Raw genomic sequence first — 27,727 nt, forward strand, 5'->3', positions numbered from 1 at the left:
ACCCAAATCTTGGAATCTTCTTTAAAGGAAAAGTTATTGATCTTATAAACATGTGTTTGATTGAGCTATAATTCTTTAGAATAAAATGGAAAGACACCCAGACTTACATGTAGTCTTCTCTATTTTCCAAACTCTTTAAAGCGTAGTTAATAAGAAAATCTAGTTAGAAGAGATTATAACTTCAAAATTCCTTCTTCTCTAGGAATTTATCTTTTAAAATCCCCAGCAGTCAATCATTTAGTCTGCTTTTGAACACTTCTCTTGGTCAGGAATTCATTACCTTTTGAGGCAATACATTCCGTTACCAGATACCTCTGGCAGCTAAAGAAGCTCTTTCTTGTGTTTGGATGAAATCTGCCTCTTGAAACTCTTTGATAAATACCCATAGGTTTGAATTCAATGGTCAGTGTTGTGTGGGGAGGGACACGCCAGCGGCAGTGTGGATAACTCTGCTCTTCCATTTATCCAGGAAAGTAAACGCGGCGGCGCAAAGGCAGCTGGGCCGCCTGTGGCATACAAGTTCCGTCTTCTTCCACCCTCTGATCCACGAATACGCAGAGAAGCTTTCAGCACTTCTTCCTGAGCCTCTGAAGGTCTGATGCTCATAACTCAAAGGGACAGGATCTGCTGATCCCAGGGAAGCCGGACAGGGATATGAGAGTGTGGGCGGGGAACCTGGTCTGTGCACTGAACATTTAAAGTGAGTGAACATTAACTGAACATTAAAGTGAGTGCACTAGTAGCCATGCCTGAGCACTCAAGGAGAAGAAAGAAATCGATGAATTGCTGCTAAAACCAGTTGACAGTCACTTCATCAGCTCCAAGTGGCTGCCTCTCCTTGATCATTCTCCTTACCATATCTTTGCAGACATCACTTAAGGGGTGCCCCAGCCTTCCTGACACTGTCCTCTGTGTTACTTAGGAAGTTTTCATCTCTTGGCTCCACAGTCCCTCTGCCAAGTCATTGGCATTTCTTCTATAACAAAGAGTGAAGCCATTTTTTTTAGAAAATTAATATACCATTAAATTCATTTGGTCTGAGATGCACTTTGATATTTTTGCTAAATGGGATATTTTTCTGCGTCTGAAGATTGAATTTTTTTAACTGGATTGAGAAGTTAAAATATTGGCCAAAATTTGCATTTCGGGATTCAGTGAGTTAATATCTACATAAAACAGTGCACCGTACCTGGTGCCAGCTATGATTATTATTTTACCATATTATCTAAATACCCTATTTCCTATACGATCTACAAGAGATGAAGAAATCTGAAATAGCTGTAACCTAAGTTCAGGGAAGGACTCCAAACTCTTGGTTACCTCAGTCAGGAACCCCAACATTGGATCCAGCAAATTTGGATGGTGTTGTGTGCTTGTGCGTGCTCAGTTGTGTCCAACTTTTTGCGACCTCATGGACTGTAGCCCACCAGGCTCCTCTGTCCAAGGAATTTTCCAGGCAAGAATATTGGAATGGGTTGCCATTTCCTACTCCAGGGGATCTTCCCAACCCAGGGATCGAACTGTGTCTCTTCCATCTTCTGCACTGGCAGGCAGATTCTTTACCAACTGCACCACCTGAAAAGCCCCTTAGATGGTGCTGCTGCTGCCAAGTCGCTTTAGTCGTGTCTGATTCTGTGCGACCCCATAGACGGCAGCCCACCAGGCTCCGCCGTCACGGGGATTCTCCAGGCAAAAACACTGGCTTCTCCATGGGTGGTGCTATCTAGCCTTTAAGTTCATTTGATGGGTCCTACTCTAAAACCTAAAATCGGGTTAGGAAGGATCCAGTGCCCTTCAGGGCTCCCCTTTCCTTCAGTCGGGATGAGCTGCATGTTTTGTTTGTTTGCTCACTTTTTTTTTTAACATTCACAAACACTGAACAGACAGGCTGGGATATCCTCTGGCCCCTCTGGGGGCCTCTGGGCCAAGCCTTCAGAGTCAAGCAGGATGATTCAGTTTCAAGAGCCAAGAGATCAAGTTCTCAGATTCCCTTGGCTGCTAACCACTGTACATCTCAGCAAGCCTCTCCATTTTAGCACTTCGAAGAGCATCAAGTAATTCTAATGGAAGCCTGAAATGTTTCACAATTTGGACAATCCCTTAGCCATTGTTGTATCTCTAATGCTCAGCAGCTGCTCAATGAACAGCTTTAGAATCAATAATTAAATGATGGGATTCCATGGGGTCACAAAGAGTTGGACATGACTGAGTGACTGAACTGACTGGTATGAAGGGAACTCTTCATAATAATCAGAGGCTGGGATACACTCTTTCACAATTTCAAATGAATTGAATAATCTGTGTCTCATGACCACATGTATTTTTTTCCTCCAGGTCATTTTCTTAGTGAACAGTGGTTCAGAAGCCAATGACCTAGCCATGCTGATGGCCAGAGCACACTCAAACAGCACAGACATCATTTCTTTCAGGTAATCACATCTTGGAATATTCATTTTAACACTAACTCACCCCAATATTAAATGTTAATCTCTAAAATATAGCCTAGAGCAGGAGAGAGACTTACACAGGGGTGTTTTTCTAATTTCAGGTTTTAGGGTAAGATCCATAAAATGAATTTTATGACTGGATAGCACCATAAAAATTGACCTGATCCAAGTAGGGGTCCCTGACTGAGGTAACTAATAAAGAGTTTGGAGGCCTAGTTATGTCATAGATTCTGTATGGAATTAAAAAGAAGGCTATAAGACAGCTTTTTAACTTTGAAGATATGATATAGAAACTAACACAACATTGTTAATCAACTATGTGCTGTGTGCTAAGTCACTTCTGTTGTGTCTGACTTTTTGCAATCCAATGGACTGTAGCCCACCAGGCTCCTCTGTCCATGGGATTTCCCAGGCAAGAATACTGGAGTGGGCTGCCATGCCTTCCTCCAGGGGATCTTCCTGACCCAGGGATCAGACACACGTCTCTTATGTCTCTTGCATTGGCAGGTGTGTTCTTTACTACTATCACCACCCCATATGCTCCAATACAAAACACAAATTTAAAAAAAAACTAGATTAAAAGTAAAAAGACATGGTGTTGACTGCACCCTATGCCAGATAGTGAAAGACTGGTCTGCACCCCCAGAAGCTTTGCCATGTGACACTGGACTCACTTTCATCCCTGCTTATGATAAGAAGCTGTATACTTATTTCACAGTGCCAGTTGTACCATTTTTCACCTTTTTTTCTAAATTCAGAGTTCAGTTCAATTCAGTTGCTCAGTCATGTCTGACTCTTTGCAACCCCATAGACTGCAGCCTGCCAGGCTTTTCCTGCCTTCAATCTTTCCCAGCATCCAGGTCTTTTCCAATGAGTCAGATCTTCCCATCAGGTGGCCAAAGTATTGGAGTTTCAGCTTCAACGTCAGTCCTTCCAATGAATATCCAGGACTGATCTCCTTTAGGATGGACTGGTTGGATCTCCTTGCAGTCCGAGGGACTCTCAAGAGTCTTCTCCAGCACCACAGTTGAAAAGCATCAATTCTTCAGTACCCTAGCTAACCCTGTATCTTTCTGCTCCTTTGGATGACTTTTTAGAATCAAAAATTTAATATGTTAATTATAATTATTTCTTTGGTGGTGCTGCATCTTTGCTGCCATGCAGGCTTTTCCCTAGTTGTTGTTAACAGGGGCTACTCTCTAGTTGTGGTATGTGGGCTTCTCATTGCAGTGGCTTCTTTTGCTGAGAAGCATGGGCTCTAGGGCATAAGGTCTTGATAGTCGCGGCTCCTGGGCTCTAGAGCACAGGCTCCACAGTTGAGGCACACAAACTTTGTTGCTCCGCAGCATGTGGGATCTTCCTGGATTAGGGATTAAACCCATGTCTCCTGCATTGGCAGGCTGATTCTTTACCACTGAGCCACCAGAGAAGTCCCAACATTAATTAGAAACATTTGGTGGCTTTCTTAGTATTAAAAATGATATTAAAAAACTAACAATTTTGTTTGCATTTGCCTCCATTGGATAATTTTACACAGGATGTTTACACAGACTCATAATAATGTTTATGTAAAAGATAGGCATGACATAGTAAAAGTGGGTGGAGTGAAGAAATAGTCCCATTCTCCCACTACTGTGGCCATGACTTCTGTCTAAATCCAAGAGAAGATTTGATTTCTAGAAGATTTGATTACCAAGGGACATCTAATATTACACATTCCAGATAAAACGTGCATGCAGGGACTACAGGCATGAACATTTGCTATCAAAGAAATACAGCGATAAAAAATTGTGATTTTTTTATACCTAAATAAACATTCTAGATTATGTTCAGCTCCGTTCACTTCAGTCGCTCAGCTGTGTCCGACTCTTTGCGACCCCATGAACTGCAGCACACCAGGCCTCCCTGTCCATCACCAGCTCCTGGAGCCTACCAAAACTCATGTCCGTTGAGTCAGTGATGTCATCCAACCGTCTCATCCTCTGTCATCCCCTTCTCCTCCTGCTCTCAATCTTTCCCAGCATCAGGGTCTTTTTCAAATGTGTCAGCTCTTCACATCAGGTGGCCAAAGTATTGGAGTGTCAACTTCAACATCAGTCCTTCCAATGAACACCCAGGACTGATCTCCTTTAGGATGGACTGGTTGGATCTCCTTGAAGTCCAAGGGACTCTCGAGAGTCTTTTCCAACACCACAGTTCAAAAGCATCAATTCTTCAGTGCTCAGCTTTCTTTATTTATAGTCCAACTCTCACATCCATACACGACCACTGGAAAAACCATAGCCTTGACTAGATGGACCTTTGTTGGCAAAGTAATGTGTCTGCTTTTTAATATGCTGTCTAGGTTGGTCATAACTTTCCTTCCAAGGAGTAAGCGTCTTTTAATTTCATGACTGCAGTCACCATCTGCAGTGATTCTGGAGCCCAAAAAAATAAAGTCAGCCACTGTTTCCGCTGTTTCTCCATCTATTTGCCATGAAGTGATGGGACTGGATGCCATGATCTTAGTTTTCTGAATGTTGAGCTTTAAGCCAACTTTTTCACTCTCTTCTTTCACTTTCATCAAGAGGCTCTTTAGTTCTTCACTTTTGCCATAAGGGTGGTGTCATCTGCATATCTGAGGTTATTGATATTTCTCCAGCAATGTTGATTCCAGCTTGTGCTTCCTCCAGCCCAGCATTTCTCATGATGTACACTGCATATAAGTTAAATAAGCAGGGTAACAATATACAGCCTTAATGTACTGCTTTTCCTATTTGGAACCAGTCTGTTGTCCCATGTCCAATTCTAACTGTTGCTTCCTGATCTGCATATAGGTTTCTCAAGAGGCAGGTCAGGTGGTCTGGTATTCCCATCTCTTGAAGAATTTTCCACAGTTTATTGTGATCCACACAGTCAAAGGCTTTGTCATAATCAATAAAGCAGAAATAGATGTTTTTCTGGAACTCTCTTGCTTTTTTGATGATCCAGCGGATGTTGGCAATTTGATCTCTGGTTCCTCTGCCTTTTCTAAAACCAGCTTGAACATCTAGAATATATATGTCCATATAAATAGTGATCTATTCAGAGCAGTCTTGGTCCTACTAGGGTTCAATACATGTTTGTGTTTCTGCTTTCAGGATATACAACCATTCCTTCAAATAGTCTCAATGGTCCTAAATCCTTTTTGAAGGGTGATTTTGATTTGGGAAGTTGTCCAAACTTATTTGAAACCAAGAGATTAGGATAATTTGTAATAAATATGACTGTTTCAGTTTCCAGAAATAAAGCCCGTGTTTCTTCTATGCTGACTAGGATGGCTTATGGGGCACTTGAAGACAAGTCCCCAAAAATGTCAAGCGACAGCCACATCACAGGAACAGATACTCAGATTATCAAAGAGACTACTTTGCAGACTCGTTTAATATATAATTTCTGGTATGTTGATAAAAGATGAGTCTCATTGCTTAGAGGAACGGAGTAGGCCAGGTCTAAGATCAGAGCTCTCAGCCAGATGGCCCCCAAAATTCCTTTCACAATTCAAATCTGTGATGCTAGTAGAAAAAATAAAGAGGTAAATTCATTTGACACAGGTTTAGATGATTTCTTTGAGATCATTGAGGTTGTAGGTTAATGGTGTTCTTTTTCTTCTCCATAGCTTTCATGGATTTTCTTTTTTGTGCCACCCAGTGTTCCACAAGCCAGTGATCAAATGAAAGCACACTTAACCCAGTCCTCCCACTCTTTTCTGTCTGCAGAGGAGCCTACCATGGATGCAGTCCTTACACACTTGGCTTGACAAATGTAGGCATCTATAAGATGGACCTCCCTCATGGGATGGGCTGCCGACCAGTAAGTTCTAAGATTTTTGCCGTATTCCTCTAAAGACTCCTAGGTGTATGGAATCATTGATCAGATTTTTCCAGTCATTAGGACTAAAAACTAATAGGAAGCCTGTGATTAATCAAGGCCTCAATTTGACTTAACCAAATGAAAGATCATTTAAAGGAGACATTTCTTAGAAAGACCTTCAGAGTCTGAGTAATACTTAACATTAGAGATGTTTTTACATTTTGTTTTGTTTTTAAGTAAAATCTAATCAATTACAAATAAATGCATTGAAATAAGTTCCCAGAGCCTTGAATGCATATAATTTCCATATACTCATCCTTCTCACCTTCTGTTCTCACCCACTGTACCCGCCTTTTCAGCATCAGAATCAGATACCTAATTATTCTCATTTTTTCAGATGCCCTTACCCACCAGACTCTTGAGCCAATTGTTTCCAGGCAGACACAGAAATCAGTTTCCTTTGTAGAGTGTCCTCATAACTGATTTCCAAGAAAAAAATTATCTCTTCAAAGCAGAATATCAAGTTTTTGTCCTAAGTGGGAGAAGAGTAAGGAAGGAATCTTGGTATAAAGTTAAGAAGCCCTCTTGCCTTGATTGGTACCATATGTTGCCCCAAATTGACTGTCTTGTGTTCATGCCTTGCCAAACCCCCTCTTTTGTCATTTGCAGACAATGTGCCCAGACATTTTCCGTGGCCCTTGGGGAGGAAGCCACTGCCGAGACTCTCCAGTGCAAACAATTAGGAAATGCAGCTGTGCACCAGGTCCCACTGAGCCGGGAGGGAGGCATGTGGGGGAAGGTCCGGAGGGGAGGGAATGAGGAGAAAGGCAAATGGGAAAACGTGGGAAAGGGAAAATTCAAGGCAAATACAGCTAGGAAGTCACTCCTCAGTGAGCCAACGCTCCTTATAGCCAATGACCGCAATACCTTCAGAGCATCAGAGCATCCATTCCCCGTTAGGAAACACATTTCAGCATCTCACACTTATCAGACCTAAGCCAGAAACACACTGTCACCCAGTGCTTCATTAGAGGCGCTCTCTCAGCTCTCCTAGCAATGGTTCTGCTACCAATTTCATAGGAAAACAAGGTTGAGGGGATTATTCACCAGTTCCCAGGGGAGGTCACCAATTCCCAACGGAGGAAGGGGAAAGAACACTTTTAGAAATTTCGAAACTCCAGTCAAGAAGTTCCCCAGCGACTCAGAATACCAGCCAAGAGAGTATTTGTCAAAACAGAAGGCGGTTCCTGAAGGCTGCTGACATGTCCTCAGAAACTGTAAAGACATCCTTACCAGGAAAGCTGTTATTCATCAACTGCATTGTTATTTACATTCTTTACCTCTTCCTCACATGAGGGAGAGGAGGCCTGGAAGCAGCCTGAGTTTTTGATTTGTCAGCAAGCTCCACCCCATGCTTGTCATCACAGGGCAGGACCTGTGCCCTGCTGCTCAGGTCACAAGCGACCTATTTGGGTGGCTGCTTCCAAATAGCGCTGGAGGAAAGCACGAAGTTCTCCTGCCGAGAGATCTTTAATGAAACAGTGTGAGTCACCAGGCTGAGAAGAAGAAGGTAAATGGAAGCCTTAAAAATCAGCTTTGAAAGTAAGAAAATTCACCATCACCTTAAAATTCAGATGGGATCGTGGTGGAGGTGGGAGGCTGAAAGCATGAACTTTAGAACAAGATGTTATAGTCACAGAACATAAAACCGTGAGGAAGTTTTAAACTTCACTCAAACTCTTCTTCTGAAAGATGAAGCTCCTGTTTCTCATCTGTGAAATGTAGACAGCAATATCTGCCCCCGTGGCCCCTTATTCCAGGCCTTCATGAAACCAAGGAAGAGAACTTTTAGAATTTTTTTTTTAATGGGGATCCTTTTTAAAAAATCTTTGGGCTGTACCACACAGCATGTGGGATCTTAGTTCCCTAATCAGGGATCGAACCCACAGTCCCTGCATTGGCAGCATGGAGTCTTAACCACTGGAACACCAAGAAGGTCCCGGAAAGAGGGCTTTTGTAGAGACAGGCAGACAGTAGTAATGCCAAGGGCTACTATGCCTGCACCTCACCGCCATGTGGCATCAAAAACTAAAATCAGTTGGATGAACCTCACAGACGTCCATCCAACTGCAAGCACATCAGCGCAGAACCTTGGAGGCAGCAGACATGGTCCTTCACTTCCCTCCTGGCTCAGTGTCCCTCTCTCTTCATCCTCTGCCTCCTCCCTCTTTTCTGCCTTCTCGTCTCTGTCAGGCCAACTTGAAAATACGAGGACCCCCGGGTCATCTCTCTAGTGGTCTCGGGAGGCTAAGTGATAGTGACAGACAGATATTTCTGCCTCTCGGAACTGTGGTCTTCAGCACATCTGAAGTCAGCTGTTTTCTTCACTCATATCTTCAAGAGACAAGACTAATACCCTATCTTCATACAAGAAGTGACATCAGCCTCCTCTAGGCTATTAGGCTTGAGGAGCATTGGGTCTTTGCTATAAAAAGGCATATTTATATATTTTTGTAAATACATCCCAACATATAAATTACTTGGAGTAGAGAAGTTTCCAGTTCTTAGGTCCTCTTAGAGTTCACTCACTGAACACATAAAGGTCCCAGGTTTGACAGGGGGCATTTTTTTTCACCTCAGCAGGATGTCACCACGCCCCTCATCGGCCTGGGCAAGAATCCAATATGTGTGTGGTAGAGTTCATTCTTTCCTCCACCCCCTTCTCAGGATGTTTTCTTTCCAAGTGTTCATTCAAGTCCCAGAATGTCAGATATACCTTTCAATGAAAAGCACATCTCAACCCACTGCCCACACAATGTTCCTAACCTCATACTGATCACATCATTTCTCTTTCTCCTTTTGCAACACAAGCTCCCTTTTCCTTAAAAATTGTTCTTTCTTGGCTCCTCACGCTTGCTTAACTCTTTGTGTGCCTGCATGCTAAGTCACTTCAGTCATGTCCAACTCTTTTTGACCCCATGGACTGTAGCCCACCAGGCTCCTCTGTCCATGGGATTCTCCAGGTAAGAATACTGGAGTGGGTTGCCATGTCCTCCTCCAGGGGATCTTGCCAACCCAGGGATGGTCCTGCATCTCTTATGTCTCCTGCACTGGGAGGTGGGTTCTTTACTGCTAGTGGCACCTGGGAAGCAGAACTCTTTCTATCCCACCAGATAAAATGAAAACAGTTCCCTCATTATGCCATTTCCTGGATAACATCCAGGAGAGCAGTCCCTATCCACCTGCTTGATATTGTCATGATGACACCACTACACCAGGTCTCTCTCCAGAGTTGGCCTGACCTGGAGTTACAGCAATGAGCCAATGAAGGAAAAATCCAGTGACAACTGATGACTCACATTGCTGAACTTGTGCACAGTGGAGGAAAAATTTATGAAAGGTCTAGCACAGGTTCCCTGGAAAATCCCATGGACGGAGGAGCCTGGTAGGCTGCAGTGCAATGGGGTCGCTAAGAGTCAGACACAACTGAGCGACTTCACTTTCACTTTTCACTTTCATGCATTGGAGAAGAAAATGGCAACCCACTCCAGTGTTCTTGCCTGGAGAATCCCAGGGACAGGGGAGCCTGGTGGGCTGCCGTCTATGGGGTCGCACAGAGTCGGACATGACTGAAGTGACTTAGCAGCAGCAACAGCACAGTTTCAAGCAAAATCTTCTTCATGGTTTGTTTTGTCCAAATTTAAGCCATTAGGGTTGATTTTGCTCCACACTTGGATTTCTCAAATGACAAATGGTCTTGCTAAATTCCCAAATTTTATCCTTTGAACATATGCATAATTCATCCTCTAAGGTCATCCTTGGTTGTTTTCTTTTCCTTTCTGAATAAAAATAGAAAATTTCAATCTCCAGGGGCACAGATTCATTTGTCTACTATATCCTGCCCATCAAACAACACAAATGATGCAAATAAGTGTACTTTCTGGTTTTTATATACCTTTCATTAATTCCTTCTTCAAATCCTGAGCCCTCGATTCCAGTTCACCAAAGATCAGGGAACTCTGTTGAGCAAGATTTTTCAAAAATTGCATATAGCCTCAAAGTATGTTTGGGGCCAGGTCATGTTTTTCTCACTCTTTAAGAGCTGAAGTATAAATTATATTTATGCTTCACTTTTGATGATGATAACTGAAGGTTTCTATTCCTTATCTCTAGCCTGCAGGAGACAGGACCACGTCCATGCCTCTAAGCAAGCATCATGATGGTAGATGGTGACTTGCCTCCCTGACTGCTTTCACCAGACACTCCCATCACACTCATATCTCCCTCTGCCTCGCCTCTGCTATTCATGGATATGGGTTTAGATTCAGAGATTATGTGGTGCTATCCACCAAATCGTCTAAGACCGTGGATGAAAGTTACATGACTGTAGTGCTTTCCTCTTTAGAATTCTCATCATTCTATAAACACATTTGTTGGTGGTGGTGTTCAGTTACCAAGTCGTGTCCAACCCTTTGTGACCCCATGGATAGCAGCATGCCAGGCTCCCCTGTCCTTTACCATCTCCCAGAGTTTGCTCAAATTCATGTCCATCGAGTCGGTGATGCCATCCAACCATCTCATCCTCTGTCGTCCCCTTTTCCTCCTGCCTTCAATCTTTCTCAGCATCAGGGTCCTTTCCAATGAGTTGGCTGTTTGCATCAGGCGGCCAAAGTATTGGAGTTAGTATATAAACACACTTACTAACCATAAAGACTGAGATACTTTGTAGCTTTAAAATGGTATATCAGATTAAGTGGCAATACAAGGTAAACAGTTATTTCCAAATAAATCATATCCACAGAGCAATTACATCTGAATTAAATCTACCATGTGGAGAGAATTGGCTTCCTTAGGTGAAACAGCCATCTATCCCAGACTCGATGATGCTCTGGGGTATTTCTTCCCCAGATGGAAATGACTGAAGTAGTTTGTTTACACCTTTGTGGCTAGGCTAGTCTTGCTGCTCAGAACAAAGCCCAAGTTGTTCTGACAATGTTTCCCTTTCAGAAACCTATATCCTCATATCCTGCTTTACTGTATCTTGAGGGACTCTAGTCAGTTTGCTATCCTGGTTTATTTTTTCCTACATTTTCCCCCCATTCTTCTGGATGCCTTTCTCACATCTTCAAATGCTGTGTTTTGTTTTGTTTGTTTGTTTATTGCAGACTGCTGTCAAGCTAAAGACCAGTATATTGAACAATTCAAAGATACTCTGAGCACTTCTGTGGCCAAATCAATTGCTGGATTTTTTGCAGAGCCAATTCAAGTAAGTGTGTTAACCTTAAACATTAATTGAACTCAGTTATAAATTATCAATTTTAACTCATACATTCTAGTGACTTCCAAATTACTTAAGTGATCACTGTTATGTCCCTCTATGTCATTCTCTTCATCCCCTTTAAAAAAAGAAGGCCCCTGGTTTTCAACTGACCTTTAAAAATCCATCTTCTGTACTCCCAGACTGAACAGAGAGATAGATGAAACTATTGAATTTGTAAATCTGTAAAAATAAAAAACCCCAGCAGTTTTCACTTGCTTATTACCCACACTGTCAGGGTGAGCCATTCTGTAATCTTACTAAATCCCCTTAATCTATTTTTCTCCACTCTCAGGAAAGTCTACATTTGCAACCATTTCCAAGAAGGCATGGCATTAAGAGGAATGGCTCTTCTTTTCACCCATAGTTGAAACATTTCTAGAAACTTTCAAAAATTGCTAGTATCACTAACGCTAATATTGATCATGATCTGTCTTCAGTTTTTGTTTTTGTTTTTTTTTTTTTAATACTTTCAAGGCCCTGTGCTGTTATTCTAGGTCTTCTTGGTTTGGTCTTTTGCAGGGGGTGAATGGCATTGTTCAGTACCCGAAGGGGTTTCTAAAGGAAGCCTTTGAGCTGGTGCGCGAGCGGGGAGGCGTGTGCATTTCGGATGAAGTGAGTGGCCACAGAGCAGGTGTGATGGAGCCAGGACAGGAAACGCACGGGGAGAAACCTCTAAACCCTGCTATGCAGTCCAGGCAGAAAGCATCTACTTGCAGATTCCAAGATGAGGGTATAAGTTAATGAATCTTTGACTCATTGACTGACTAGTTCATTACTAGATTAGAACTTCAACGTCCCAATTGAAGTCTATCAAATAAGTTAACAGGCCTAGGACGTTGCCATTCCTCAACATACTTTTAAAATTCCTCTTTGAATTCAGCTTAAACTTAGTTTAACCTCACAACCAAGTTTTCATCTTAACTTTTGCCAAAATAGTATCAGCAGTCTGGCAGCATTCATCTTACCTTAATAATAAAATCTGTTTGGAAATCACACTTAGGAAAAAAAAAAAAGTCCAGCCTCTAAGAAGAGGGCCATAATCACAGATATTTGAAAAGTAGTTCCAGGGACTCCCCTGGCAGTCCAGAAGTTGGGGATCCCACCTCCATTACAGGCTTTGATCCCTTATCAAGGAGCTAAGATTCCACGGGCCATGTTGTACAGCCAAAAAAAAAAATTGAATTGGGGGAAAAAAAAAAAAGTGAACTGAAGTTCAAGATAGTTCATTTGCCTGTCAAGATCATGTAGTTAGTAGGGACAGAGCCAAAACTCACACCCAGACTCAAAGGCCACACTAACCACGGGGCAACCTCCCTTTCAATGGTGTAGAAAGACGAAGGGGGGCAGGAAAGGACGGAACAGAAGAAAATCCTGAGGGCAGAGCCAGTGCTGCACCCAGGGATCTTACATGCCTTCTTAGTTAGCTAACCTTGGCTTTCCCTTCTATAAAATGAGGAATTTGGAATCTACAATAAGGGCTTCCCAAGGTGCCGCTCGCAGTAAAGAAGCTGCCTGCCAATGCAGGAAACATAAGAGATGCAGGTTCAATCCCTGGGTTGGGAAGATCCCCTGGAGGAGGGCATGGCAACCCACTCCAGTATTCTAACCTGGAGGATTCCATGGACAGAGGAACCTGGGGGGGGGGGGGGTCTACAGTCCATGGGGTTGCAAAGAGTCAGACACGACTGAAACGACTTAGCATGGGGCCATATTGGGCCATTAGTCTCTCCTGGTCTGGCGTGGGCTGCACTTAAATTTGAAGTTGACTGCTTTTAGGCAAGGCATCTGCACACATAGTTCCCATTCCAATTCATAGAGGTGGACCTAGCCTGCTTCTCTCATGGCTATATGCTTCTTATCTCCTACGACATTTGAGTTTATGAACCTTAGAATGAGTCATCTTTGTTCAACTCAAAGAGTCTATAGAACTGGTACTTCCTAGGTGACTCGCATGGTTTATGGCCCTACATAATTTCATGTATTGTCCAAGCAATCTGATTTTTTTTTTACCATTTATTTATGGTACTTAGATGAAATAAAAAATGAAAATAGGCAAGCTGGATGGATTTGCCATGAGCTCTTCTTACGTTCTCTCTTTTGGGCAAATTCATCAGCTTGTGTTCAGGGACTCATAACGAGGAGACTCAGGGTTTAAGCCCAGGTCTGTCTGACTCTCACGTCTAAGCTCTTCTCCTGTGTTGCTCACTCTCATCTAATTGTAACCCCCAAATCTGCCTTTGCAACAGCACCTTGGAGAGAGCAGAAAAATAATAAAAAAGTCTAAGAAGGACCCTTACTCTTTCAAGAGCATTTCAGAATCAGCTTCAAGTGCCTACACCTCTATCCCAGAAGTGCAGTGTGTATGTGTAGAGAGAGAGAGACAGTCCAAGAGATTGAGAACCAGAAGGGAATCAAGGAACCACCACCAAAAAAGGCTCTGGCAGAAATTTGCATGGGAATATTTGTGTGCCTTTATTCAGTTAGGCACTTCTGCCACATTTTTATTCATTCTACAAACACTTAGTGTCTACTTTTATCAGGCACTCTGCTAAATATTATGGATAAAGAGAAGAATGAGATACAGTCTCTGTTATTAGACATGTGGGTGTATGCGTGCTAAACACTTCAGTCATGTCCGACTCTTTGCTACTCTCTGGACTGTAACCTGCCAGGCTCCTCTGTCCATGAGATTCTCCAGGCAAGAATACTGGAGTGGGTTGCCATTTCCTTCTTCAGGGGATCTTCCCAACCCAGGGATCTAAACCGCGTCTGTGTCTTCTGAGTTGGCAGGCGGGTTCTTTACCACAAGCGCCACCTGGGAAACCCTATTAGACATGTACTTTGGTGATAATAGTCCAAGGTGAGAGGTTCTGATGGCAACCTAGGTGCCTTGTAGGAAAGTCTTCCTAGCCCAGATAGTGAGGAAACCATGTTTTGAAGAACAAGAGGAGTTAGCCGGAGACAGAAGCAGGGAAAGTCTTCTAGGAAGAGGAAACAGCGTGAACACAACAACTGCGGTCAATTTAGTTCCATCCTGAGTTAACTGGCTTTACTGAGTCCTCCTCATGACTGATTCTCAGGAAGAAAAGGATACCACAGGGAAGAGGACAACCAGGCTGTCTGGGCTGAATGACAGACACCCCAGCGCCAATCTGCATGCTGTAATTACTGCTTCATCCAGCATGGGGCAGACGCAGCCTTCCCACAGAGGGTCTTTATTAAGGATTGCTAATCACAACAACCTTTTTCACATGCATTATTTATATAACCCTCACCACAACCCTGTGATGTATTGCTATTAAGTGTTTCCACTCAACAGAGCTAACATAGGTCCAGAGGAGTTAAGAAACATGTCTAGAGTTGTGAAACAACGCTAGCAAATGGCTTTTGGTGCCCAAAAGCTCAGGCACAGTGCTTTTTCCATCATAATACAAGGATGATGATGATGATGATGTTAAGGAGGAGAAGATAGAAGAGAAAGAAAGAGACCAGAGAGTCAGGAAAACCAGCATTTCTCAGAAGGTTCCCGGTGATTTCGGATTTGTTTCCATCAGGTGCAGACAGGATTTGGAAGGCTGGGCTCTCACTTCTGGGGCTTCCAAACACATGATGTCCTGCCAGATATTGTCACCATGGCTAAAGGGATTGGGAATGGCTTTCCCATGGCAGCAGTTGTAACAACTCCAGGTAGGAACCACGGGCAGTTTGTGTCTGCTTCTGGGCCCCTTGCCTCCCAACCATAGAAAACATGTGTATTGTACCTTATGTGGGCTAGAGACCGTCATGGGAACTACACATGCATTTCCCAAGCAATATTAAAGGGAAACAGTCTGTCTGCCAGATTGTGGAAGAGATGGAAGAAAACCAGCCCTTTTTGCTCTTTGCTGTAGGGAAGACCAATTCTCCCAGCCTCACAGTGATATATAGGGTTCTACTACATTGACAATGTCTAGGCAAATGTGCTCCAAAACAAAACCAACACAAGAGATCCATGTTAACCAACCTGAAGCCAGTCCTAAAGTGTCCAAGGAATCACATTCTGAGAACTCTCTGACTTAGTCTTGCCACCCCAATAAGCTGTAGAGTTAGCCTTCAGAGTGATAGTTTTCTCTTCTGATTATCAACAACTAAATACAATGCAATCTCACTTAACTAGAACAATCTATAAAATGAACATTAGCATTAATTGTATTACCCGTTTTAGTGAAGTTTTACAGAGAATACTTTTACAAACCACTTATTATTGAAAATCTTAAAGATTATTGCATTTATTTTTCCCACCAATAGCAAGCACACTTGAGAAACTCCAAAGGATAATTAAGTGCCTGGTAATATTTTAGTACTTTTATCAATTGAGGAAAGATATGAAAATGTGGGTATTGAAGGTGAACTATAATGAACTGAATATATATTTTCACCCTCAAACCATCTGGAGATTGTTATGAAATCCTTGCTATGAGAGTTTTTTAAAAATATGTCCTTCTTAGTCCCAAGAGTGGAATACAGAAAAAAGGCTAATTAATGAGGATTCATGTAAGTTCCCATAAATCAAGTTTTAAAGTACTTTTCAATTCACACAACACATTGAAGATTTTACTAGTAAGCTTCTCATGGAGTAAATAAGCAATTTTTCCTTACCTATTGTATTCATCAGCTTGGTCTACCATAACAAGATATCACAGGCTGGGTGACTTAAACAACAGACATTTATTTTCCCACAGTTCTAGAGGCTAAAGTCCAAGGTCAAGGTAAGAGACCAGTTGAGTTCTGGTGAGATCTCTCTTGCAGATGACCCTCTGGCTGTGTCCTTTTCTGCAGTGAGAAAGGGCTCTGGTCTTTCTTCTTCTTATGAGGGCACCAATCCTATTGGATTAAGGCTCCACCCTTATGACCTTAGTTGCCTCTAGGGAGTCGCACCGGGGGTTAGGGCTTCAACATATGAGTTGGGGGTGCCTGAGGGGAGAGACAGTTCCATCCACAACATCACTATCTGGTGAGTGACGAATGAATCGGATGCCATGAAATATATTATAAACACCTTTCTACAACATGAAAGTAAATATAATCCAAATGGCATGATGAGTAATTATAGATGTGTCACTCTTTATCCACCTTTTATTTTCTCCCCCTAGAGATTGCCAAGTCCTTAACCAAGCGCCTGCTTCACTTCAATACCTTCGGAGGGAACCCCATGGCCTGCGCCATTGGTTCAGCTGTGCTTGAGGTACGTTCCAGCAGCTGTGTCAACATCACTCGTTTCACCAATCAACTGCTTCAAAACTACACACATATTATTAGGACTCTATCACATGACATAATAAGTGGAGAATTAATTCCTAGTCCATGAATTTGTTTAGATTTCCAGTTATTATTCTGCTCCCTCTCCCATTTTTTGAGATCTACTATCAGTGCTTCAAGTATTGGATATGAAATCATATATAATAAGCCTCACACACATGGGAAACCTAAGAATTCCCCTAGCTAGCTGGTAGCACTGAAATTTCTTTTGTGATTTGATTGGTGCTTTATGGATGGTGACCAATGGCAATTTTTGATGTCAGCTGAATTTTGGTCCTGTCTTATATATGCTTCCTTACCTTTGTTGTACTGTCATAAATGAAAAGACAAAAGAGCAAATGAGCTCTATGCAATTCCAGCTAGGTGATTCAGCTGTGGTTCAGCACTAGCCCATTGATTTTTGCCTGTGGTCTCATCTGTTTGAAAAGGTTTGCATAACTATATGCATAATAGCACTTGGTGCTAGTGGTAAAGAACCCCCCCTGCCAATGCAGGAGACATAAAAGATGTGGTTTCAATCCTTGGGTCAGGAAGATCCCCTGAAGGAAGCATGGCAACCCGCTCCAGTACTCTTGCCTGGAAAATCCCTTGGACAGAGGAGCCTGACAAGCTGCAGTCCATAGCATCACAAAGAGTCAGACATGACTGAAGGGGCTTAGCATGCACGTATTATATGCATAATAGTGCGTGCTTAAATAAGTGTAGCATAGTTTCTGAAAGACTGCACAAGAAATTATTAACAGTAGTTGTTTGTGGGGAGGGAAACTTAGTGGCTGGAGGACAGGGATCAGTGAGGCTCATTCTGCTCTTTGCTTCTGTACTTTGTGATGTTTGAACAAGGCACATGTTTCACTTATTCAAAAAAATAAATTTAAAAGTATTTTTTAATAAAAATAAGTAAAAGCTGCCCTTTCTAATTAAAAAGTATATTCAAATATGATTAAATCTCAGAAAGAGAAAGTGTGGCTAGGATGTGGGTAGGATGTGACATTTATTTCATTCTGTAGAAATGCCAACTAGTGTTCTTTAAGTGCTGAGTCACCTCAAACAATTTGGCAGTTAGGATGTAGGTGAACAAGGAGATCTTAAAAACATCAAGTTCTGCCTGCAGTTATGCAGTTACTATCGGCTGGTTATAAACATAGTGTACTGCTCATATGTGGTCCAGAATCACAGGTCTCTTACTATATAGCACAGGGAACTCTGCTCGATGTTATGTGGCAGCCTGGATGGGAGGGGAGTTTGGGGGAGAATGGATACATGTATATGTACGTCTGAGTCCCTTTGCTGTTTTCCTGAAATGATTACAACATTGTTAATCAGCTCTAGTACAAAATAAAAAGTTTAAAAAAGAAAAGAATCACAGATCTCTGCTGTGAGCAAAAGTAGGTGAAAATCCTTTTATATCTCAGGTGCTCTGACTCTGGGCCCACACAGAGCCCAACATTAAGATGTCTCTCTTATTTTTCCCTAAATGTTTACCCATTCCTGAAGATGAGAAGGGTATAAGGGAAGTGTTCCCTCTACCAAGCCTTTTTTTCTCCCTACAGCAGATCTTTCTATGAGATGAGGTATGGCCACATAAGACTTTGGGTTCCATTTGTCTGGTCAAGTTTTGTAAACAGGTCACATACATTTATTTCTCAGTCCCTTTTAAAACTGTTTAAATGGAAAGTCATTTGGGGCTTTCTCTCAACAGGTGATTAAAGAAGAAAATCTACAAGAAAATAGCCAAGAAGTTGGCACCTATATGTTGCTGAAGTTGGCTAAGCTGCGGGATGAATTCGAAATTGTAGGAGATGTCCGAGGCAAAGGTCTCATGATAGGAATAGAAATGGTGAAGGATAAGGTAGGTGGTGATCTACTGGTCTCTCTGTAGCTTCTTGGAGCAGCAAGAGTTAAGGCAGGAAGCCTCGGCTACAAGCTCATTCATTCAGAGAGAGAGCAGGCAAAGACTGCAAGCGAAGCTCATTAGAAATGAGTAGAGTGTTAGAGCTTCCCCGGTGGCTCAGCGGTAAAGAATCCGCCTGCCAATGCAGGAGACACGGGTTTGATCCCTGGGTTGGAAAGATCCCCTGGAGAAGAGCATGGCAACCCACTCCAGTATTCTTGCTTGGAGAATCCCATGGACAGAGGATCCTGGCTGGCTACAGCCGATGGGATTGCAAAGAGCCAGACATGACTGAAGCGACTGAGCATGAGAGAGAACATTGAGTGTAAACAACCTGATTGCGGGTCATGGAGAGTTCTAGAGCAGTGAGGAAGAGAATTTGGAGAAGGGAGCTGATAGTAGGCAAAGAGCATCAGCAATGACTGAATATTTTGCATTAGAAATACAAAGAAGGGGAGAATTACTGGGGGAGGGGCAGGCAGCCCAGAGAGCTAGTAGCAGGAAAAAGGGCCAGGAGAAGGTTGTGGTGATGGTTTGGGTGACGATGTTAAAGATTTATAGAGTTTTGTATTTGTCTGTGAATGGACTTTAATCTCTCAATAACCAGGTGGAATGTGACTTTCTGATGACATACCCCACTGTGACCTCAAACTCAGTATGACAACAATTGAATTTAGGATTTTCCCTTAAGCCAGTGATTCTTCCCAAGGTCACCGTTTCTGTTTTGTATCTCCACTCTTCTCCCAATTCCCCAGCCTCAAAACCGCGAAATAATCTGTGGCTCCTTCTCTCTCCTTATTTCTAATGTCAAGTCCTATTGATTCTTCACCTTGTTTCTCAGATCTTTCCCACAGTCCCTCCTGCTGCCCCTAGGGTCCTTGTCGGTAGGAAATTGTCCTAATCCTCCATAAAAGTAAAATCTAGATCCTCAGAGGGGAGTGACAGCAGGAGAATTCTGGGATGGGAACAAATAGTCAGACCGATGCCTTCCCCCTAATTCTTATCCTCGGGAGATGTCTTGCTGTTTGCTCTTACCATACCATCCTAGTTTAGAAGGACTGATTCTCAATTCTTTCAATATTCAGCCCAGACCATGAATATAAGACTTTTCCCTTAACACCACACAGCAGAGACAGTACAAGGCTGGAATGTTTAAATAAGATTTGAAAGCTATAAGAAGACAATAGGAAAATAAGAGTACTGTAATATGAGAGCAGGTCCTCTGGCTCACAAGCTGTGACATCCTTATCTTCAGCTTGGGGCCCTGTCAAGGGCTGTCGTAAGGTTCAGACGAGTCCATTCCAGTCCTCTCCCAACTCAGGAGCCCCCTCAAGGATACCTAGGCTCCTCAAAGCCCAGACTCCCCCGAGGAAAGCCGTATGAGAGAGGAGGCACTCCTGCCTTCCCTGCTAATCCAACCCCAGTTACTGTGTCCTTCAAGACACGTCAACAGAGACATTCATCAGGACTCAGTTTATCATGGTAAAACATCAGAATCCTCCCAAATGGCCATTGATACCGAACAAGCCAAGTGATGATAAATCCACACTATGTGGCACAGAAATATATGTGACATGGGAAGATATGCAGACTGTATTATGGAAAAAATAAGGCAGGCTATAAAATAGTATTTGTAGAATGAGCCCTTTTCCTCTTTTCTCTGCCCTTCAGTAGCTGTAAGCATGGGGTCTGAAGGAACTTCTCTATTGTCCCCTCAATGACAGTACATCCAAATACCACTCAAACTTTTCCCCAGTCATGGAATATGGTACTCTCTTCTCTGTCTCTAGCTTTGGAAATCCTAGCCTTTTTCAAGATCTCCTCCTGCTTAACGCTTGCCTTTGCTTCTCCCTCCAGCCTTCAGAGAATCCCTCTCATACTCACTGTCTAAAGAGCTCCTTTGAAAGGATATTTCAAATCATGTACTTGTTGACTCGATTTTCAAGTATCAATATCTTCTTTTCCTATATAAATTAGATGTTTTTGAGGCCCAGAAATACACAGATGATGAGCGCTTTACCTGTGTTTGTTGATTGATTTCAGGCCCTTGCAACACTTCAGACCACTTTCTTGTCATTGAAACAGTTCAGAGCTTGGCTTTGATGCTGTATTGATGTATTGATGCTGTACAATATAACCCAGATTTAAAACTCCCATGTGCTGTTGGTAAGGATTTGAACTGGATACAGCCCTTTACAGAAATTCATCTGTGTCTATTAAAATATTAAATTTTGACCTAGCCATTCCACTTATAGAGATGTGTCCTAGAGAAATATTCACAGATGTATGTAGATATAAATAATCAAGGATGTTTGCAATATTGTTTTTGATCATAAACAAAAACAGGAAACAACATACATGTCCCAAAATAGGAGATTAAACAAATTGCTCTACCAACAACCAACAAAATACTAGGTAGTCTTTAAAAAGACTAGGTCCAGATACACTGACATGGAAAGATGTTCAAGATACATTGTAAATTGTTCAAAGCAAATGCAAAACATTATAAAGTATAAGTTATTTTTAAACTGTGCATTTAATAGCATTTGTATTCATAAAAAAATTGTCTTGTTCACACCAAATTACTAACAGGCAGTGTCCCTAGGAGTAGGATTTTAGGAAGAGAAACTGCCAATTTTTACTAAATGCATTTCCATACTGCTTTAAGGAGTTTTCCCCAATAACCATGAACTACTTTTATAATTGTTTAAATGAAAACCTACCCTCTCAAAACAAGTTGACAAACAAAAACAAAATAAACATGAAGCTACATTATACCCTCAAGAAGAGGCTAGTTACTAACATGCCTATTTGATTATGGGGCTGTTGGAACTCAGGTTCAAGCACAGAGCCGGGTCAGGCTATCCTGTGGCTTTGCCTTGTTAGATTTTTTTCAACCGTGCTTTTCTCTGCATATGCCTACAAGATGGTCAATTAGTCTTGGCAGTTGAGGCTAGGGAGTGATAAAAAAGGACAGAGGAGCAGAGAGGGTGCTGGCTCAGACCAGGGTGAGACTAAAGTCCCTCCCCAGGCCCTTGCTGGCCACCCAGACCCCGCAACCCAGCTACCCCTCAGGAACCCTTCCTGACCTCTGAACCCTCATCCCCTAAACCATATTTGACTTCTTTCTAGTTTTCACAGTTTGTGCTGTTCAGTGATTAGTTGCTCAGTCGTGTGTGACTCTTGGTGTTCCCATGGACTGTAGCTCCTCTGGATTCTCCAGGCAAGAGTACTGGAGTGGGTTGCCATGCCCTTCTCAGGGGATCTTCCCAAGCCAGGGATTGAACCCAGGTCTCTCACACTGCAAGTGGATTCTTCACCAGCTGAGCTACCCAGGAAGCCTTTTCACCGTTTAGCCCTAAATTATATTGCCGTGTTTGTCTTCCCTCACGAGAGCCTCAGGGACAAGCAGGATAACATTTTGGATCAATGAGGTGATCCTAGTCTTTTACCCCATCATGCATCCTCTTCTTGTCTGAATGTTTGAATAATATTTTCCTAGTCTTAAAGCTTCACAACAGATGGAGAATACAGACCTCTGTGGGAGGTACAGTCTGAGCCTGTGCTCAGCCACTGACACCTAACCAGGAAAGGATTCAGGGTGGATGGGGCGAGGGGATGGATACCCAAGTCTAGAGGAAGGCAGTTGGGAAGCCCAGAGCAGAAAAATGAAGCTGGGAGCATGGGAGGGAGCCCAGCCCTCCTCCACCTCACAGGGATCGCAGGGGTTGGCCCATGAGCCAGGATCATGCCCAAATGCCTTTGAAGCCAGAGAGCCAGACCCAGGGCTGATGCTTTCAGGGCTGTGCCACAGAAGAGAGGCCAGCGGCAGTGACCATGCTTAATGCTCACAGCAGAGGGATCACAGCCCAGCATCTGAAGAGCATTTACAAACACAGATGCCGAAGCCCTGCTCTACAGGCTTCCCACGTGGCTCAGTGGTAAAGAATCCACGTGCCAGTGCAGGTTCAGTCCCAAGTCAGGAAGATCCCCTGGAGAAGGAAACACCAACCCACTCCAGTATTCTTGCCTGGAGAATCCCCACGGACAGAGGAGCCTGGTGGGCTACAGTCCATGGAGTCACAAGAGTCAGACGTGACTAAGCGACTAAGCACACAGCACGTGATGTTCAGATGGGATCGTGGTGAAGTGCTCGTGGTAAAGAACCCGCCTCCCAATGCAGAAGACATTAAGAGATGTAGATTCGACCCCTGGGTTGGGAAGATCCCCTGGAGGAGGGTATGGCAACCCATTCCAGTATTCTTGCCTGGGAAACCTCATGGACAGAAGAGCCAGGCGGGCTACAGTCCACGGGGTGGTAAAAGAGCTGGACGTGACTTAATGACTAAACAAAGCCCTGCCCCGAATAATCAATAGGCCTGGCCTGAGGCCTAAATGTCTGTGGTTCAAAATGGCTTCCAGATGACGCAGATGCGCAGCCAGACTTGACTATAGAGGGAGCGTTGGTGTTCATTAACAACAGAAGTCCCAGTCCAATGTCATCAGACGGGTGCTGGCAAGCCTGGGCCCACAAGGAGTCACCACCTTCAGATGCCACGTGACCTGAAACAACCTCTGGGTCTCCAGAGAGCTTACCTCTCCTGACCCTGGAGTATTAAGTCTTGGGTGTAAAAGAGGAAATTCCACAAGGAGGGAAGACGAGGACACAGGGCCCCACTGTGGCTGCCCAGGCTGTGCTGTGCCTCAGGGAGAGCTTGGGCTGTTCGTGCCCTTGTGCAACTTCTGAGCCATTTCCTGGACTCTGAAACGAACTTCTTACAGGGACAAAACCAAGTGAAGAGTTGAGGACAATTTCCACACAAATAAAACAGGCTCCAAATATAGCTATGACAGAATCAACCTCCTGGGGTAACCACCTGCAACGCCAAGATGCACTGGCGATCTGCATTCAACTTCATCTGTCTTTGGGATAAATTGGGATAAAAAACAAATATTTTTAATAACACCGCCCCCCAAAATAAATCCAGTCAGAAATTAACAGCTTTGTTCAATTACAGGGGGAGAGAGATTGAGAGGGAGAGTAGAGCATTGATTGCTTGAGTTGCTTTTAATTTCTCTTAGAAATGATGTGTTTAATTGTTCAAACGTCAAACATAAAGTATTTTTTAAATGTATTTACAGGTGAGCCACCAGCCTCTTCCCCGTGAAGAGGTAAATCAAATCCACCACGACTGCAAATGCATGGGGCTTCTGATTGGCAGAGGCGGCCTTTTCTCTCAGGTAAGAAAAAGGCTGGTCTTTACCTGTCAGTTTAGGTGGGCATCTCCTAATGTCCCAGTGCTGGTCCCTTTCCTTGACGCCTGTGAGAGGGGAACCCAGTTCCACTTCGTCTAGGCTTCACTGCTCGGTGCTGTGTTTAGTCACTCGGTCGTGTCTGACTCTTTGTGACCACCAGACTCCTCTGTCCACAGAATTCTCCAGGCAAAAATACTGGAGTGGATTGCCATGCGCTCCTCCAGGGGATCTTCCCAAGCCAGGGATTGAACCCAGGTCTCCTACATTGCAGGCAGATTCTTTATCATCTGATCCACCAGGGAAGCCCAGCCTTCACAGCTCAGATATTTTCAAAAGAAAGGGACAGTGATGCCTTTGGGCCACTAGAGGGCGCCATGCTAAATGGTTTGGTTCCCGCGGTTCTGCGGGGAATGGACACAGAGGACAGTCTAAGGTGGCAGAAACGGACTGCGCTGACAAGCCAGACTTACAGGATGGGTTATAACAGTGTCATAACGGTCGTGCATAAACAGCTTGTCTCATGTATGAATTAGTTCTAACCTCTGGAAGAGCAATCCTAGTCGTTTTGAACTCAGTGCTGGACTCTAGCCCTGTGAATCACAAGTCTACCAAGCTTTAGTGGCCACTGTGGCCAGGAGCAATGTCACAGTGCTGGCAGGCCCAGGTGACCCTCGGATGAGGTGGGGGACCACCCTGGCTGCATCCCTGATGAAGAACTCAAAAGCAGCCACTCCGGGTGCCCTTCACCCTCAGGCTGGGATAGGCGGAGAGCGAGCTCTCCCTGGCCCAAACTCCTGGAAAAGCCAAGCGCAGCCCTGCAGTCCGGACCCTGGTGTGGCCCTGCTGTGGGCAGGGGCAGCTACTGCTGTAAAGTAGCTGCCCGCTCCATCTCTCACATCCCAGGACCCTCTCCAGGAATTAGCTCCAGGACAGAGATTTAAGGATTTAGGGTCACGCCTGTTCCTCCCCTAGGTTGTCCTTAGCCTTTGGCCTCTTTCCTTCCCATTTCAAACAGGGGTCATCCTTCCTAGTTTCTCTGCTCCGTTGCTGCCCCTCAGTCTGTTTCAGCAAGTACTCTTGACCGATGCTTCTTAGAGAAAATGGAAGCTATTAGGCAAGGTCCCTGCAGATGCTCCTCTGTCTGGGAGCCATTTCCCACCTCCTTTCCTAAAGGTTAGGGAGACCGAGTCGTCTCTCCTGTTCAGATCTGAATCTGCCACCTGTGCTTTGGACCCTCCTCACTCCCTCCACTTAAGGAAACAGGTCTGGGTCCTCTTATTTCTTCAGCTTTTCCTCAGCTTCCCATCAGCTTGTAAACAAAGAGACTGAAAGCTCTCCCAGCCCAAACCAAACCATAGCAAACAAAACCAGAGGAGCACTTTTGCTGGGAAATGCTGAGTTTTGTCTAGTCCTGGTCCCAGATATTTTTCCGTATGAATCAGACAGAGCAAATTAATGATTCAAAGTCCCAAGATGGGTTACTTATGAAGACAGAAAACAATTCATTGTTTACTTGCCTAGTTATTCCTTAGTTACCTGGCACGCACGTAAGTGCTAAGGAGTCACTGGTAGGCTGGATACAAAAGCTACAATGATAAATAAGATCTAGCCTTCCCTCCATGGAGCTGGCAGAGGAGAAAGACACAAACAGAAAATTATAATACAATATAGTAAGCTTGCCATAACCATAAAAAGAGATAGTATAGGAGGAAAGAGAAGAGACTCCTGGGTCAGCTTTTCTGGCTAGGCTGAGCCTTAAACAGTGATAAACTCTCAAAGCACACACAGAAATATGGCAGTGTGTGAAGAGCTACACACACAGACACACACATATCTTGGGGCTGGAGCAGGAGTCTGGAGGCTGTGAGTGGTAAAGATGAGAAGCCTTACTACTTTTCAGACACTGTTCGAAAACACTTTGCATACGTTGATTCATTTAATCCTCTCAGCACACCTATGAAATAAGTGTTATTATCCTTATTTTACAGATGAAGAAAAGGAGGCACAGAGGGGTTAAGTAAGTTGCCCAAGTTGCACAACTAGGAAGTTGCCCAAGTCACTCAGGATCCAGACTCAGGCAGCCTGATTTCTGAGTCTGTCCTCTGAGGAAGGTAAAGCTGAGGGGACATGACTGGAGGCAGGCCGTGCAGGTGGGGGCTGATGATTTTGTCTGATCTTGAACAGCAGCAGTAGCGATAGAGGAGACCCTGAGAGACCAGAAGGGCAGGGAAATGCACGGGGCTTGGGTATGAAGGAGGGGAGCGTCAAGGATGACTCCCTCGTGTCTGACTTGGATTAGGGAGTGTGAGGATGAGTACAGCTTCGGACTTGGTCCCTTTCCTTCTTAGACAAGTCTGTAGATCAGAGGAAAAAATCAAGGCGAGGATCACAATTTGGAGGTCATCAACATAGAAGTGGGGAGCAGAGGAGATCTCCTGGGAAGGGAGTCTGGATGTGAAATGCAGAGAGGTGAGGAGAGACACAGGGGTCATGTCAGCATTTAAAGGGCAGGTGGAATAAGAGGCACCCAGATGGCAGAGAGGGGCTTCCCTGATGGTTCAGTGCTAAGACTCCTCACTCAGTGCAGGGGGGCCCGCGTTCGATCCTTGGTCAGGAAACTAGATGCCACAACGAAGGCCTGGCACAACCACAGAAATAAATATTTAGAAAACAACAGCAGGCAGAGAGCTATGAGGTGAGTGAGAAGTCATAGAAGCAAGAGTGGAGAGGTTTGGGAAGGGGGAGGGATTGGAATGCTAAATGCAGATGAGAAGACCAGAAAGGATAAGGGCTGGAATGTGCTCACTGGGATTCTGCACTCAGCAAGTGACCAGTAGTTTTAGTCAGAGTGGAGTCAGAAGGCTGGTGGGACAGAAACCAGATTGTACTGAGTTGAGATGTGAATAGAGGGAAGGAAGAGTGAAAGATAATGGCCAATAGCATCAACCAGACTTTTTATTTATTAAGTATAAAAAAAGGAAGGAGAATATTTGTATGGTAGCTAGAAGGGACCAGGAAGGTCAACACGTTTTTATTTGTGGCTCCAGTACTCTTGCCTGGCCCCTTCATGGGTCACTGCCTTGTCATGGTGAAGGGGCCTGTGAACTCAATGAAGCTATGAGTCATGCCATGCGAGGCCACCCAAGACAGACGGGTCATAGCAGAGAGTTCTGACAAAATGTGATCCACTGGAGGACAGAATGGCAAATCAGCCCAGGATACTTGCTGTGAGAAACTCATGAACTATATAAAAGGCCAAAAAGATATGACACCAAAAGATAAGTCCCCCAGGTCTGACGTTGTCCAATATGCTACTGGGGAAGAGCAAAGGTTCAGTGTTATGTGAACCAAGAACTTCCAGATGTCCAAACTGGGTTTAGAAAATGAGGAGGAACTAGAGATCAAATTGTCAACATTCACTGTATTATAAAGAAAGCAAGGGAATTTCAGAAAAATATCTATCTCTGTTTCATTGACTACACTAAAGCTTTTGTGTGGTTTGTGACAAACTTTGGAAAGCTCTTAGAGAGATGGGAATACCAGACCATCCTACCCGTCTCCTGTATGCAGGTCAAGAAGCAACAGTTAGAATCCTACATGGAACAACTGCTTGTTTCAAAATTGAGAAAGGGGTACGACACAACTGTCTGCTGTCACCCTGTTTATTTAATCTATACACTGAGT

General features: G+C 43.7%; 1 protein-coding gene across 2 annotated transcripts in view; it reads left to right on the plus strand.

The window, feature by feature from the left end:
- Positions 1-27,727, plus strand: part of AGXT2 (alanine--glyoxylate aminotransferase 2) — a 41,016-nt gene that overhangs the window by 10,720 nt on the left and 2,569 nt on the right. The window contains exons 4-13 of one of the 2 annotated variants that reach the window (XM_043489166.1): positions 470-593; positions 2,335-2,429; positions 6,185-6,278; positions 6,948-7,041; positions 11,444-11,544; positions 12,118-12,210; positions 15,153-15,285; positions 16,731-16,822; positions 18,596-18,745; positions 23,930-24,028. In XM_043489166.1, coding sequence (XP_043345101.1) covers positions 470-593; positions 2,335-2,429; positions 6,185-6,278; positions 6,948-7,041; positions 11,444-11,544; positions 12,118-12,210; positions 15,153-15,285; positions 16,731-16,822; positions 18,596-18,745; positions 23,930-24,028 — 1,075 coding nt within the window. The remainder of the gene's footprint in view (positions 1-469; positions 594-2,334; positions 2,430-6,184; positions 6,279-6,947; positions 7,042-11,443; positions 11,545-12,117; positions 12,211-15,152; positions 15,286-16,730; positions 16,823-18,595; positions 18,746-23,929; positions 24,029-27,727) is intronic. The other variant, XM_043489167.1, reaches the window with a different exon arrangement.

This window comes from Cervus canadensis, chromosome 16 (assembly GCF_019320065.1).
Source record: "Cervus canadensis isolate Bull #8, Minnesota chromosome 16, ASM1932006v1, whole genome shotgun sequence".
NCBI classification, from domain to species: Eukaryota; Metazoa; Chordata; class Mammalia; order Artiodactyla; family Cervidae; genus Cervus; species Cervus canadensis.